The sequence below is a fragment of the Muscardinus avellanarius genome (genome assembly GCF_963383645.1).
Source record: "Muscardinus avellanarius genome assembly, chromosome: 4".
In the NCBI taxonomy this organism is placed as follows: Eukaryota; Metazoa; Chordata; class Mammalia; order Rodentia; family Gliridae; genus Muscardinus; species Muscardinus avellanarius.
The window spans coordinates 127844804-127857747 of record NC_137789.1 but is presented as its reverse complement, the minus strand read 5'-3'; the positions used below and the strand labels follow the sequence as shown (position 1 = coordinate 127857747).

At 42.1% G+C, this 12944-nt stretch overlaps 1 protein-coding gene across 3 annotated transcripts in view; it reads right to left on the bottom strand.

Annotated features, from left to right (window-relative positions):
• LOC308261986 (cytochrome P450 2C18-like) overlaps window positions 1-11592 on the bottom strand; it is a gene marked incomplete at both ends in the record, with an annotated part of 31591 nt that extends 19999 nt beyond the window's left edge. The window contains 5 exons of one of the 3 annotated variants that reach the window (XM_080694223.1): window positions 890-1066; window positions 4221-4381; window positions 9286-9455; window positions 9560-9738; window positions 11425-11592. In XM_080694223.1, the coding sequence (XP_080550349.1) occupies window positions 890-1066; window positions 4221-4381; window positions 9286-9455; window positions 9560-9738; window positions 11425-11592 (855 nt within the window). The remainder of the gene's footprint in view (window positions 1-889; window positions 1067-4220; window positions 4382-9285; window positions 9456-9559; window positions 9739-11424) is intronic. The other 2 variants (XM_080694224.1, XM_080694225.1) reach the window with 2 other exon arrangements.
• Window positions 11593-12944: the final 1352 nt, after the last annotated feature.

Below are 12944 nucleotides of genomic sequence, written 5' to 3'. Positions count from 1 at the left end.
CAAATATGAAGCCCTCATTATATCATTCTACACATTCTATCTATTCCTTCTCCTGTCTCCCACTTAAATACTTAGAGATCTATGTCAAACCTCAGGAAAAGCAAGAGCCCCTTCCTCCTCGCTCTCTCAAATGCTCTGTGATATGATCAGTTCATCCACATTTCTTTCATGGCTTGATATTTTATATTTTCTGACTTATTTTTTGCAGGTCAGGGGATGGAACCCAGGAGAAATTGACCTCCAAGCCACATCCCCTGCCCTATTTTTATTCTTTATTTTGAAACAGGGTCTCACTAAGTTGCCGAGGGCCTCACTAAGTAGCCGAGGCTGTCCACGAACCGCGATCCTCCAGTTTCAGCCTCCCGAATGCTGGGATTACAAGCGTGCGCCACCACCCCTGGCTTCTGACTTGTTTATACCTCCATTTTACCATAGGTGTACATTCTTTCTTTCATCAAAATCATTATTAGTAGCCGAACGTGGTGGCGCACACTTCTAATCCCAGCATTGGGGAGGCTGAGACCAGAGGATCGCGGTTTGTGGACAGCCTCAGCTACTTAGTGAGGCCCTCCACAACTCAGTGAGATCCTGTTTCAAAATAAAGAATAAAAAATAGGGCTGGGGGTGTAGCTCAAAGGTAGAATGCCCCTGGGTTCCATCCCCAAACTCGCAAAAAAAAAAAAAATTATTAGTGCTAAAAATAGTTCCCATTTATTCTAATTCCTGAGTTATTCTATTTCAAATCTCCCTTAAGGATTAGTCCCAATCCATGCACACAATAGAAACTTACAGTGCTTTCCAAGTGCTCCTGCCTCAACCTTATACATCCCCAGTAAGTACAGAAATTATCAATCCATTATGAAATGCAAGCAAAGGAATAGCACTTTACCTCTTCCATTCTGATCAGAAAACAATCAATGAAGTCCCGAGGATTGTTGATGTCCAGCGATTCTTGGTGCTCTTTGACCTTCTCCAAAACATAACTCTTTATATAAGCAAAATTTTTCATTATTTTGTTATGACTGCCTGGGAGATAGTCCATAAGAACAGGGAAAGCATTGCAGACCTTAAAAGGTGAGAATAATATCTATTAAATTAAGAATATGCAAAGAAGAAATATATGAATACCATAAGCCAAGCCCTGATTAAAAACTGGAGTGGATTAAAAAATAGCCTCTAACTTGAAAAACAGCTTTTAATTGTACTCATAAAGAAATCCTCTATGCTGACAGAGGGATGGGAGCAAGCTGACCGCATGATCAAAGGGGAAGAATTTCTATATTTATACATTATTTTTATAGCATTAAAGCATTCTCTCATTTTAACCTGCTGCAACCTTAAACTGCAGAATGGCGTGAACTGGTGAGGTTCACCTGCTGTAGATAAGGAGACGTAAAGGTAGTTTGGGTTACCTGACACAGAGCATAGAATCACTTTCTGACATTTCTCATACCAGCAATCAGTCTCGGGGATAGAATCACGGTTTTATAGCTGGGAAGGGTGCAAAGATGCACCCCTTGAAAAAGTTGAAGGGTTCAACTCAGCATATTAGGGATAAGTATTTGTGCACAAGGGTGGTTAATTTACTTCCATAAAACCATGTAATTACCTTTCAGATTGAGAGGCTAGGACATGCCAACTCAATAGAGGGCAAAATTGCGATACATTTTCATAAGGTTCATACACTCCAAAACCCAATGATTAAGTCCTCCTTACCCTGGTTACCTTCTCAACTAGGATCCCAGCTGGAGCGCTAAACAACCCTCACTATCCAGGGGTTCCCAGCACATTCTATGCTCCTACTCTCCACCCTTGACGTCTTAAATTAAGACATTGTTTCTGTCCAGTAACGTGATGAAGAGGTCTCTAAGTGTTGATTGGTAGACAGGCCTGTGGGTAATGGGAGCTTTGCAGCAAAAACCTTTGATGCCACCTTGGACCGTGGGCATGCTTTAGGACAGTCACCAAAGTACTGCCTGGAATCAGAGGTTTGGTGGGAAAACCACTATAGTCACTGGGCTTGAATCCAGCCCTACAATCAGGCATTTGTCTCTCTGCCTGTAAAATCAAGGCCTCTACTATCTTTCTGAGATGTTCACACCATGATGCCAAGATCCAGAAAGGACGTGGTGGCCAAACACTCACTTCACAGTAGGTACAGTGGACAGCCCATCACACCCCCGCCAAAAACCTTCTTCAAAGAACTGAGGAAAAACTGTAGGCATCAACTTTATCAGAACTCTGGAGAATATGCAGACATTTACAAGCTAAATTGTTAAAAAAAAAAAAAAAAGGTATTGGGGGCACAATTTAAAAATGGTAGAAAATCCAGGCATGGTGGCGCATGTTTGTCGTTCCAGTACTTGGGAGGCTGAAACAGGAGGATCACAGGTTCGCAGCCAGCCTCAGCTACTTAGTGAGGCCCTGTTTCAAAATAAAGAATAAAAAATAGGGTGTACATGGATATAGCTGGGCGTGTAGCTCAGAGGTAAAATGCCCCTTTGTTTAATCTCCAATACTATGAAAAATAAAAATGGTAGTAAACCTGGAGCACTATGCTTGCCCTCTCCCTGCCTTCATCCTCAGCCTGGCCATGGCCTTAATCAGAGTGACCCTGTTCCCAGTATGGGACCCTGATTCTTGGTTCTAGAAAAACAGAGGTTCTTTCTGTGTTCTAACTTGTCTGAGGCTCGCCGGTAGCTTGAAAGCAAGGCATGTGTATTTATTTCATTTCAATCAGAATTCACTGGGGCAAAAAAAAAAAAAAAAAACCCAACAGGCAGTATCAATAAACTCATAATGCTACTTGGCAACCCAAAGCCACCCTGGGCAAAAGAGTACAGTTAAGGAGTTAAGGCCCATGGGAAGACACTGGGAGGAACAGCTGGGGAGGAAGCATTTTTTGAAAATTAGGACATTCAAAAGTACCTACATAGCTGGGCAGGGTGGCACATGCTTGTAATCCCAACATTTGAAAGGATCAGACAGGAGGATCATGGTGCACAGCCAGCCTCAGCTACTTAGTGAGGCCCTTTGCAATTCGGTGAGACCCTTTCAAAAAAAAGAATAAAAAATAGGGCTGGAGGTGTAGCTCGGTGGTAGAATGCCCCTAAGTTCCAGCCCCAGTACCAAAAAAAAAGCACCTACATATACTGATTAATTTTATTTTTTTATTTTTATTTTTTGTGGTACTGGGGTTCCTGGAAGCCCTTCTACCTCTGGGCTACACTCCCAGACCTATTCTCTCTCTCTCTCTCTCTCTCTATATATATATATATATATATATATATATATATATTTATATATATATATATATTAAACTTAGTGAGGCCAGACTTGGCAACTTAGCAAGACCCTGTCACAATATATAATTTTAAAAAGCCTGGGGATGTTGCTCAGTGGTAGAGCACTTGACATGAGGCCCTGCGTTCAATTCTCAATACCAGGGAAATAAAATTTAAAACTATCTGAACATAAACTAAAGGAACAGACACAGACCACGCATGACAAAGAATGTTGATTCTTAACAAATAGTTTAGAAAAACACCTACACTCTGCTGAACATTAAAAAAAATTAAAAAGTTATCTACAACAGACCATTTAAAAAAAAAACTAAACATGGCATGTACTTGTAATCCCAGCATGGGAGGCTGAGACAGGAGCATCACAGTTCGAGGACAGCCTCAGCTACTACTTAGTGAGGCCCTCTGCAACTCAGTGAGACCCTGTTTCAAAATAAAGAATAGAAAATAGGGCTGGAGCCGGGCACGGTGGCACACCCTTATAATCCCAGCATTCGGGAGGCTGAGACCGGAGGATCACGGTTCGCGGATAGCCTCAGCTACTTAGTGAGGCCCTCCGCAACTCAGTGAGACCCTGTTTCAAAATAAAGAATTAAAAATTGGGCAGGGGGTGTAGCTTGGAGGTCAAATGCCTCTGGGTTCCATCCCCAGACCCACAAAAAAAAAAATAAATAAATAAGGCTGGAAGTATAGCTCAGATGTAGAATGTCCCTGGGTTTCATCCCCAGTACGGCAAAAACAAACACACAAACAAAACTAAAAGGGGAGGGGGGAACTTGATTTCCAGAGTTGGCACACTGTAGTATACAAAATGTACGTTTTTTAGACATTCACTCCACAGCTCTGTCCATGTAGAATTTTAGACTTGTCAGAGAAGAGAACACAAATGGTTTCATGAAGGAAGTTTCTGCATCTCACCTGAATCCATGTGGAGCTACCAAGTAGGAGGCTTTCATTGAACTTTTTCATCAAATTAAGAAAATTCTGATCTCGATAATCAAAACGTTTGTGGAAAATAATGGAGCAGATCACATTGCAGGGAGCGCAACCCAGGATGAAGGTGGGATCACAGGGTGCGCCTAGAGAAATGGAAACCGTTTTAAAAATCATCAAAATATACATGTGAAGCATTTTGCTATTAATAACAGGCAAAGGTACTACAGAAACGTCAAGGTAATATCTACCTGGAAGTTCTCTATTAGCAAAAACTGCAGCTTACTTAAAAATCAAAACACCACTCTTCCCTTAACTCTGAATCAATCTTTCCATCTTAGCTTAGTTTAATGATGGTTATCCAAACCTTCTGTTAACATCCCTGCGTTCAGGCTGGCGTGGTGGTGCACTCCTGTAATCCCCACACTTGGGAGGCGGAGACAGGAGGATCAAGCAGGTTCGAAGCCAGCCATGCTGGCTTAAGAGACCCTGTTTCCAAATAAAAATATAAATAGGTCTGGGAGTGTAGCCTGGAGGTAGAAGGGCTTCCAGAAACCCCAGTACCACCGAAAAAAAAAAAAAGAAAAAAAAATCCCTGCCTTTGTTTGTATGATTCTGACCCAGGGTAACCATTATTTTGGAGGACAAATGAAAAAATGCAAAATAAGGTTACATTTTTTTAAATCCCTAATAATTCAAGTTATCAGGTTAGAATCACATCTCTCTGGAAAACCTGAAGACAATCATCTCAGACAGAAGTAAATAGCTACCTGGGAACCTTTTCTATATAATGAATAGTTGAAAGAACTGTGCGTAGAACCAGCAGAGGGGAAGACTAAAAAGATAACAGCTACAGGAAATGCAGGTATTTGATGAGACAAATGTAAAAAGGCAAGAGCTAGCCATGTAAAATGAAAAGAAAAGCCAATGAAAATGAGGACAAATTCTAAAAAGACAGATTTGTTTGCCTAAAATAAAAGTAAAATAAGGAATGTTCATTTCAATTTTTTTTTTTCTTTGTGGTACTGGGTGTGGAACCCAGAGGCTTTCTACCTCCGGGCTATACTCCCAAACCTTTTTTATATTTTATTTGGAAACAGGGTCTCCCTAAATTGCTGAAAGCCTCACTAAGTAGCTGAGGCTGGCTTCGAACCCGTGCGATCCTCCTGTCTCAGCCTCCCAAGCGCAGGGATTACAAGCGTGCGTCACCACGCCCAGCTTTCTACTTTCTATTTTATTTTGAAACAGGGTCTCACTAAGTTGCTGAGAGCCTCACGAAATAGCTGAGGCTGGCTTCGAACCTGTGTGATCCTCCTGTCTCAGCCTTGTAATCTCAGCGGGGATTACAAACTGGCTTTCATTTCAAATTTAAATCACAGATAGAAACCAACACAAAAGGCCAAATTGAGTTTGTAATCCCAGTACTCAGGAGGTTGAAAGAGGAGGGTCACAGGTTCATGGCCAGCCTCAACAATTTACCGAGGCCTTCCACAATTTAGTGAGACTCTTTTTAAAAATAAAGAATAGGCTGGGGTATAGCCCAAAGGTGGAATTCTCCTGGGTTCATCCCCAGAACCACACTCAAAAGAGACTAAATGGATAAGTTATTTATTTTATTTCTATATTTCAATATTGAAAGGGGGGAAATATGTCCTGCCCTAGGAATAAGTATCAAAACCATTCAGAGCACACTTTCAGTTTATTAGACAAAGCCTGCCCTCTTGTGGAATTCTGAGTTACTCCTCTATGTAACCACCAATGAGTACTATTTTTGTAAGTTATTAAAAATTTTTAAGTTTGACCACCATGTAGGTCAATCCATATTTTATTGCAAAAGAAAACAAAACGGAATAGATGTTTTCCTTTGTGGACAATTTAAATGAGATTGTTGTAATCAAATAATCAATAAACTTTAACTGTGAAAAGTCTACAAATTTACCTCACAGGTATAATTAAGGGTGACTTGAATGGAAAGTGTTGTACACATTATCCACACTAGTCAAAAACTGGAACCAACAAAGGCGTCCACAAGGGAGGAATGTATAAAGTAACTGTGGGACATATACAAAATGGAATATTGCTCAGCCGTAAGAAAAGAATGAAATCCTGTTGCCTGTGGTAAAAATGGATGAAACTGGGAAACATTATAAGTGAAATAAGCCAGGCACAAAAATACAAGATATATGTGTGTGTGTGTGTGTGTGTGTGTGTGTGTGTGTGTGTGTGTGTGTGTGTTTTCTGGTACCGGGGATTGAACCCAGGGGTGTTCTAACTCTGACCTACAACCCCAGCCCTGTTTTAATTTTATTTTAAAAAAGGGTCTCACTAAGTTGTGGAGGGCCTCACTAAGTCGATGACGCTGGCTGCAAACCTGTGATCCTCCTGTCTCCGTCTCCTAATTACTGAAATTACAAGCATGCACCACCATGCCCGTAATATATATTCTCATTCACACATATAAGCTAAAAACGTGGAGCTCATAAAAGAGAGTAGATTAGTTGTCACCGGAGTTAGGAAGGGTAAGGAGGAAGAAGAATAGAAAGAAGTTGGCTAATAGGTACCAAAATACAGCTGGAGAGAAAAATAAATTCTAAGTTCTGTAGCATATTAGGGTGAGTTTATATCCATTAAATAAATATTTTACAAAGATCTAGAGGAGAGGTATTCAAGAGTTTCCCAAAAAAAGCAATGGCGAATTTTTAAGGAGATGAAAATGCTAATTACCTTAATTTGATCATTACAAATTAAATATGTGTGTCAAATTATCACATTCTACCCTACAAATACATACAATTATCATATGTCGGTTTTTTAATGTTGCGCAGAAATGATGGGGACTGAGTAACTGAAGCCTCTTTAGTGGCTAACTGCTCTTATGCCAAGCTCCTTGTCAGCCGAAACACACCAGAACACTCAAGTTTTATTTTGGCCTGGGAGATAGGGGATAATTTGGAATTGTTAGCTTGAGTTTTCTGGGTGGAGAATGTAATTCACAGTGAAAATCTTACTTTCAATCTTAGAAGAAAGAATTAAGTGTCAGGGTACTTTGGGATCCAAACTGAAAACCAGATTTATTGTGACAAGCAGTGCACAGATAAGTAGAGCTGACAGTGGATGGGGGTGGGGTATATAATTATTATAAAACTTCTAACCCAAAATCTAGTTTACAATTCACCCAGGACTTCATATTTATTCAGATATGGTGAGGTCAAGATCCAGCTGCCCTTAAAAAGGCAGTTTTCACCCAGATGCACACCTGTCACCCTCGTACTTGGGTGACAGGAGGATTGCAGGTTCGAGGCCAGCCTCGGCAACTCAGTGAAGCCCTGTTTCAACATAAAAAATTAAAAAGGGCTGGGGTTGCAGCACAGAGGTAGAATGGCCCTGGGTTCAATCCCCAGTACCCAGAAATAAAAGATGGTTTGCTACTCACATAACACAAAGGAAGGGCTCTCCACACCACAGTGGGGAAAGGGGGCAGCACACTGAGAAGCCTTCTGCGTGGTCAGGAGGGGGAAAGAGCCAGGGGAAAACAGGGGGCAGGTCCTTTATTGGGGTTTAGATGAGAATGAGTGAGGTGGGGTGGGTATGCTGGGTAAATTTAGGATTGAATAGTTTGAATCGTTCCAGGGAGTTCTGGGCCTGGTAGGTAATCACTAATTATCCCATAATTGACCCTGGAATGCTTTAGGGCAAGAATATTGGTTTGGTGTGTGAGAATTTGAGAAAAGGCATGGTTGTGAGTAAGAGCTATGGATAGGTTGGTTTGTACATCAAAAGCACGCTATTAGAAAACATATTTGTCATCTCTAGGAATTAGCTAATTAAGAGTTTTCTAGGTGTAGTGTGGACCAACTATAATCCTAATACTTGGGAGGCTGATACAGGAGGCAGAGATAAGAACATCACAGGTGCAGGTTTAGTCTCAGCAACTTGGTAAAACCATGTTTCAAAATTAAAAGGGCTGGAGGTATGTATGTTGGAAGTAGAACACCCCTGGATTTAGTCCCCAGTACCAAAAAAAAATTTTTTTTTTAAGAGATGAGAAACCAGGCATGATGTTTGCATGTCTGTAATCCCAGTACTTGGGAGGCTAAAATAGGAGGATTGCGGGTTGGAGAATAGCCTCAGGAATAAGACTCTCATCAATCTAATAAGACCCGATTTCAAAAAATAAAAATAAAATAGGGGTGGGGTGTATCTTGGAGGAAAATGGTCCTGGGTTCAGTCCCCAGTAACAATATACATATATATATCTACATTTTTTTTTTGCGGGTCTAGGGATGGAACCCAGGGGCATTTGACCTCCAAGCTACACCCCCTGCCCTATTTTTTATTCTTTATTTTGAAACCGGGTCTCACTGAGTTGCTGAGGGCCTCACTAAGTAGCTGAGGCGATCCGCGAACCGCGATCCTCCGGTCTCAGCCTCCCAATTGCTGGGATTACAAGCATGCGGCACCACGCCCGGCTTCCAAAATATTTTTTTTTAAATGATCAATTTAAAAGAGTGAGAAAGCCGGGTGTGGTGACGCAAACTTGTAATCCCAGCATTCGGGAGGCTGAGACAGGAGGATCACGGTTCGCGGACAGCCTCAGCTACTTAGTGAGGCCCTCCGCAACTCAGTGAGACCCTCTTTCAAAATAAAGAATAAAAAATAGGGCAGGGGGTGTAGCTCGGAGGTCAAATGCCCCTGGGTTCCATCCCCAGTACTGCAAAAATAAATAATAATAAATTAATTAATCAATTAATTAAATAAAATAGCTAGACGTGGTGGCGCATGCTTGTAATCTCCGCGCTTGGGAGGCAGAGATAGGAGGATCACACAGGTTCAAAGCCAGCCTCGCTGGCTTAAGAGACCCTGTTTCCAAATAAAAATATAAAATGGGTAAATGGGTCTGGGAGTATAGCCCAGAGATAGAAGGGTTCCATCCCCAGTACCACCAAATAAATAAAAAATAAATAAATAAATAAATAAATAAATAAATAAATAAATATAAAGAGGAGAACAGTCTGAGAAGGCCAGGGCTACAGAACAATGAATCACTCACCATTGGTTTTCCTCAGCTCCTCCAGCAGGGAGCAGGCTTCCTCTTGAACGCGGTCCTCTAAGCTCCTCTTTCCCATCCCGAAATTCCGTAGGGTCATGATGGAGAAGCGCCGGATTGTCTTCCATTTTTCTCCATTGCTGAAGATGATTCCTACCAGGATGGGAAACAAACTAGGAGGGAGAGCTCAGGCAAGAAAGAGGAAACTGACCCATGGCAGCCGCACCGATGGCCAAGACCTGCCTTTGAGTCTCATCCTAAAACCACTGCCCAGCACTCAAGCAAATACTTACCAAGGCCCTTATGAGTTTTTGCAGACAATGGGAAACTGCCTCTTCCAGAGAAGTCATCTCCTAGTTCAACCAGGGCTTCCTTCATGGCTTCGTACCCGTGTAACACCACCGATGGCTTCATGCCCAAGTACAGAGTGAACACAGGGCCATAGACTTTTGAGAACTGGAAATGGGAAAGAAGATTTAAGCAGTAGCAAAAGGGGGCAGTATTTGCTATACTTATTCTAACTGACATCAATCAGAATGAAATGAAATATATCACTGATATTTTTACTCAGTCAAACCCAGCTTCAAATATTTCTGGATTTTATATATGAATAAGATGGTAAATAACTGCCACATACAGAACGACTGCCATTTGCCAGAAAATTGCCATTTGCAAGAAAATTGCAGATTGTCACAACTAATCAACATTTTAAGATGGACTTATTTACTCTCCTTTGTATGAATAAAGAGACTGAGGTTCAAAGAACTTCAAATTCATTTCCATTTCTTATAAGTAATAAATATCTGAACCCTGTTTAGTCGATCTCTGAGAATTTCTGCTTAGTCAATCTCTGAGAGTCGATTCCTGAGAATTTTACAGTCCTTGATACCCACATTTGGCCCAACAGCAACTGCTCAGTGAAGGACACTGCTTCAGGCCTCACTCGTTAACGTCTTTTCCTGGGGACCTGACTCCATAGCCCCGTGGTAAATACTATGAATCTCCACTGTTTAAAATCTCCCCAGATGCCAGGCATGGTAGTGCATGCCTGGATTATCGGTATTTGGGAGGCTGAGACAGGAGGGTCACAGATTTGAAGACAGCCTCAGCAACTTAGCAAGGCCCTCAGCAACTTAGTGAAATCCTGTTTCAAAATAAACAATAAAATAGGGCTGGGGTGTAGCTCAGAAGGCAGAACACCCATTCTCCAGTTTAAAAAAAAGAAAAGAAAAACACTACTCCGTCACTCCATGATTCCAAAGACCAGCCCTGGTTGAGATCCACTGGTGTTTTTTTGTTTTTGTCTTTTGTGTTTGTTTGTTTGTTTGTTTATTTGTTTGGTGGTACTGGGGTTCCTGGAAACCCTTCTACCTCCAGGCTACACTCCCAGACCTATTTTATTTTATTTTATTTTATTTTATTTTGGAAACAGGGTGTCTTAAGCCAGCAAGGCTGGCTTCGAACCTGCACGATCCTCCTGTCTCCGCCTCCCAAACTCGGGGATTACAAGCGTGCGCCACCACGCCCGGCTTGGGTTTTTTTGTTTTTTTTAACTCAGAAAGAGAATGGGCATAGCAGAGGCAGTGCCAGGACATGCAGTATCCCACAGAAGAACATGGACAATGTCCTGAATAGAGTACATTCACAGAATGTACCTCAAAGATTCTGAATCCACCCAGGTGGCTCTCACTTTTTTCTTTCTTTCACATATATTTATTGTAGACCTACACGTCTTTCTTTACCATCAGACATACTCTGTTTCTGTGAGGAAGTTTAACTCCCACGTGTACCAAACAAAATAGATGGCATGCACAATAGATGGCTTCTTGAATAAAATCTCTAAACTCAAAACACTGCCGTTACTGCTTACCTTCAGACCAAAAGTCACTACAAGGGGCTGTGAAACAAAGCAGTACTTGTCTAAGTCTACCCTATCCCGGAAATATTACTTTCCTGGCAAAAATGCACTCTCTCTCTCTCTCTCTCTCTCCGCTATTTCTGACAACGACACACCAAAAATAACTCAAAGGGAACGTGTGCTTTACAATAAAATAACCTTGCCTCCAGCAATACTATATACATTTAAAAATAGCGAATTACTTACCCTTTGCAAGCCACTAGAGGAGTATAACACATATTTACCTTGGTTAAGGACTTGCTGATGTCCTTAGCATCAATCTGCAGGATATTCCCAAGAATTGGAAGAGGAGTGGGGCCAGGAGGGAGATTCCCCTTCCCAGAGCTCTGTCTCCAGAGGGAAAGGAGAAGCAGACAGGAGAGAACAAGCACCAGGACCACGAATGGACCCATCGCACTTTCTCTTCTTGCTGAGTTAACTGTGAGCTTGCGGTCCAAAGCTTTTATTAACACTCTCTGCTCATTCAGTACGTGCCTCTTTGAACAGTAGCCAATCAGCTGTGTGCAATGTAATCTCTTCTGAGTGGACTCTGGCCAGAAGAAGAACTCTTTCTGTACTTACCACAGCCTCACCCTGGAGATTCTGGTGCAACGAGTAGCCAATCAGCTATGTGCAATCTAATCTCTTCTGAGTGGATTCTGGCCAAAAGAAGAACTCTTTCTGTACTTACCACAGCCTCACCCTGGAGATTCTGGTGCAACGAGTCTGGGCAAAACCCAGGTGCTGGTTTCATTTATAATTCATCCCAAGTGGTTCTGGTCCACAGTCAGAATTGAGAATCATAGCCCGGCGTGGTGGCGCACACTTGTAATCCCCGTGCTTGGGAGGCTGAGACAGGAGGATCGCGCAGGCTCGAAGCCAGCCTCATCTGGCTTAAGAGACCCTGTTTCCAAATAAAATATAAAATAGGTCTGGGAGTGTAGCCTGAAGGTAGAAGGCCCCTGGGTTCCATCCTCAGTACCACCAAAAAAAAAAAAAAAAAAAAGAATTGAGAATCCATGATATAAATTATTTAATCAAAAAACTGTTCTTTCTGGATTCTTAAGATTAATGACCAGTTGGGAATTTATGAGACTGAAGGAAAACCATGTATTTTACCCCTTGGATATAAAATCATGTTTATTCAATAATGGTTCTCGAACACTAGGATACTTTCCTTGAAAGCGAAAGTATTACAAAACGCCTTCTTGTACTATTCCAATATTAAACCTGTCTAAACATGATACAGTCATATATCCTGAATAACCAAACATATATCAAATAATTAGCTACGTAAATACACACATCTTTTACCACTACACAGCCTGTAAAACGCTGGAAGCCAGAGGTAATTATTTCTTACTTTTCAGATGGGGAGAGGGGACCTGGGAGGGCAGGGGCCTTCCAACATCAAGCAGCTGCAGGGTGGCAGCTCTGGGATTTGAACGCGCTCCTCCGACGCCCCCCTGCGGTGGGCTTCAGAACCGCAGCTCCCTAGAGAACAATTTTAGCAAAACAACCCCTCAATACTCTGCGCGTACACCAAAGTGCCCACAAGAACTGAGGAGAAATAAGACTGCGCCCCTCCCTTCAACATCCATGCCTACAAAAGTGAAGCTCGTTTAGCATAACCCGGGGCCCAAGGCCACGCCTCGTGCTCGCAGCCAGGGTCTGGCGGGAGGGTCCACCGGGTAACGTCGAGCTGTCCTTTCTACCCTTTCTCCCATGACTTTTCTTATTACGCTCTACCCAGGTGGCGTGGCCT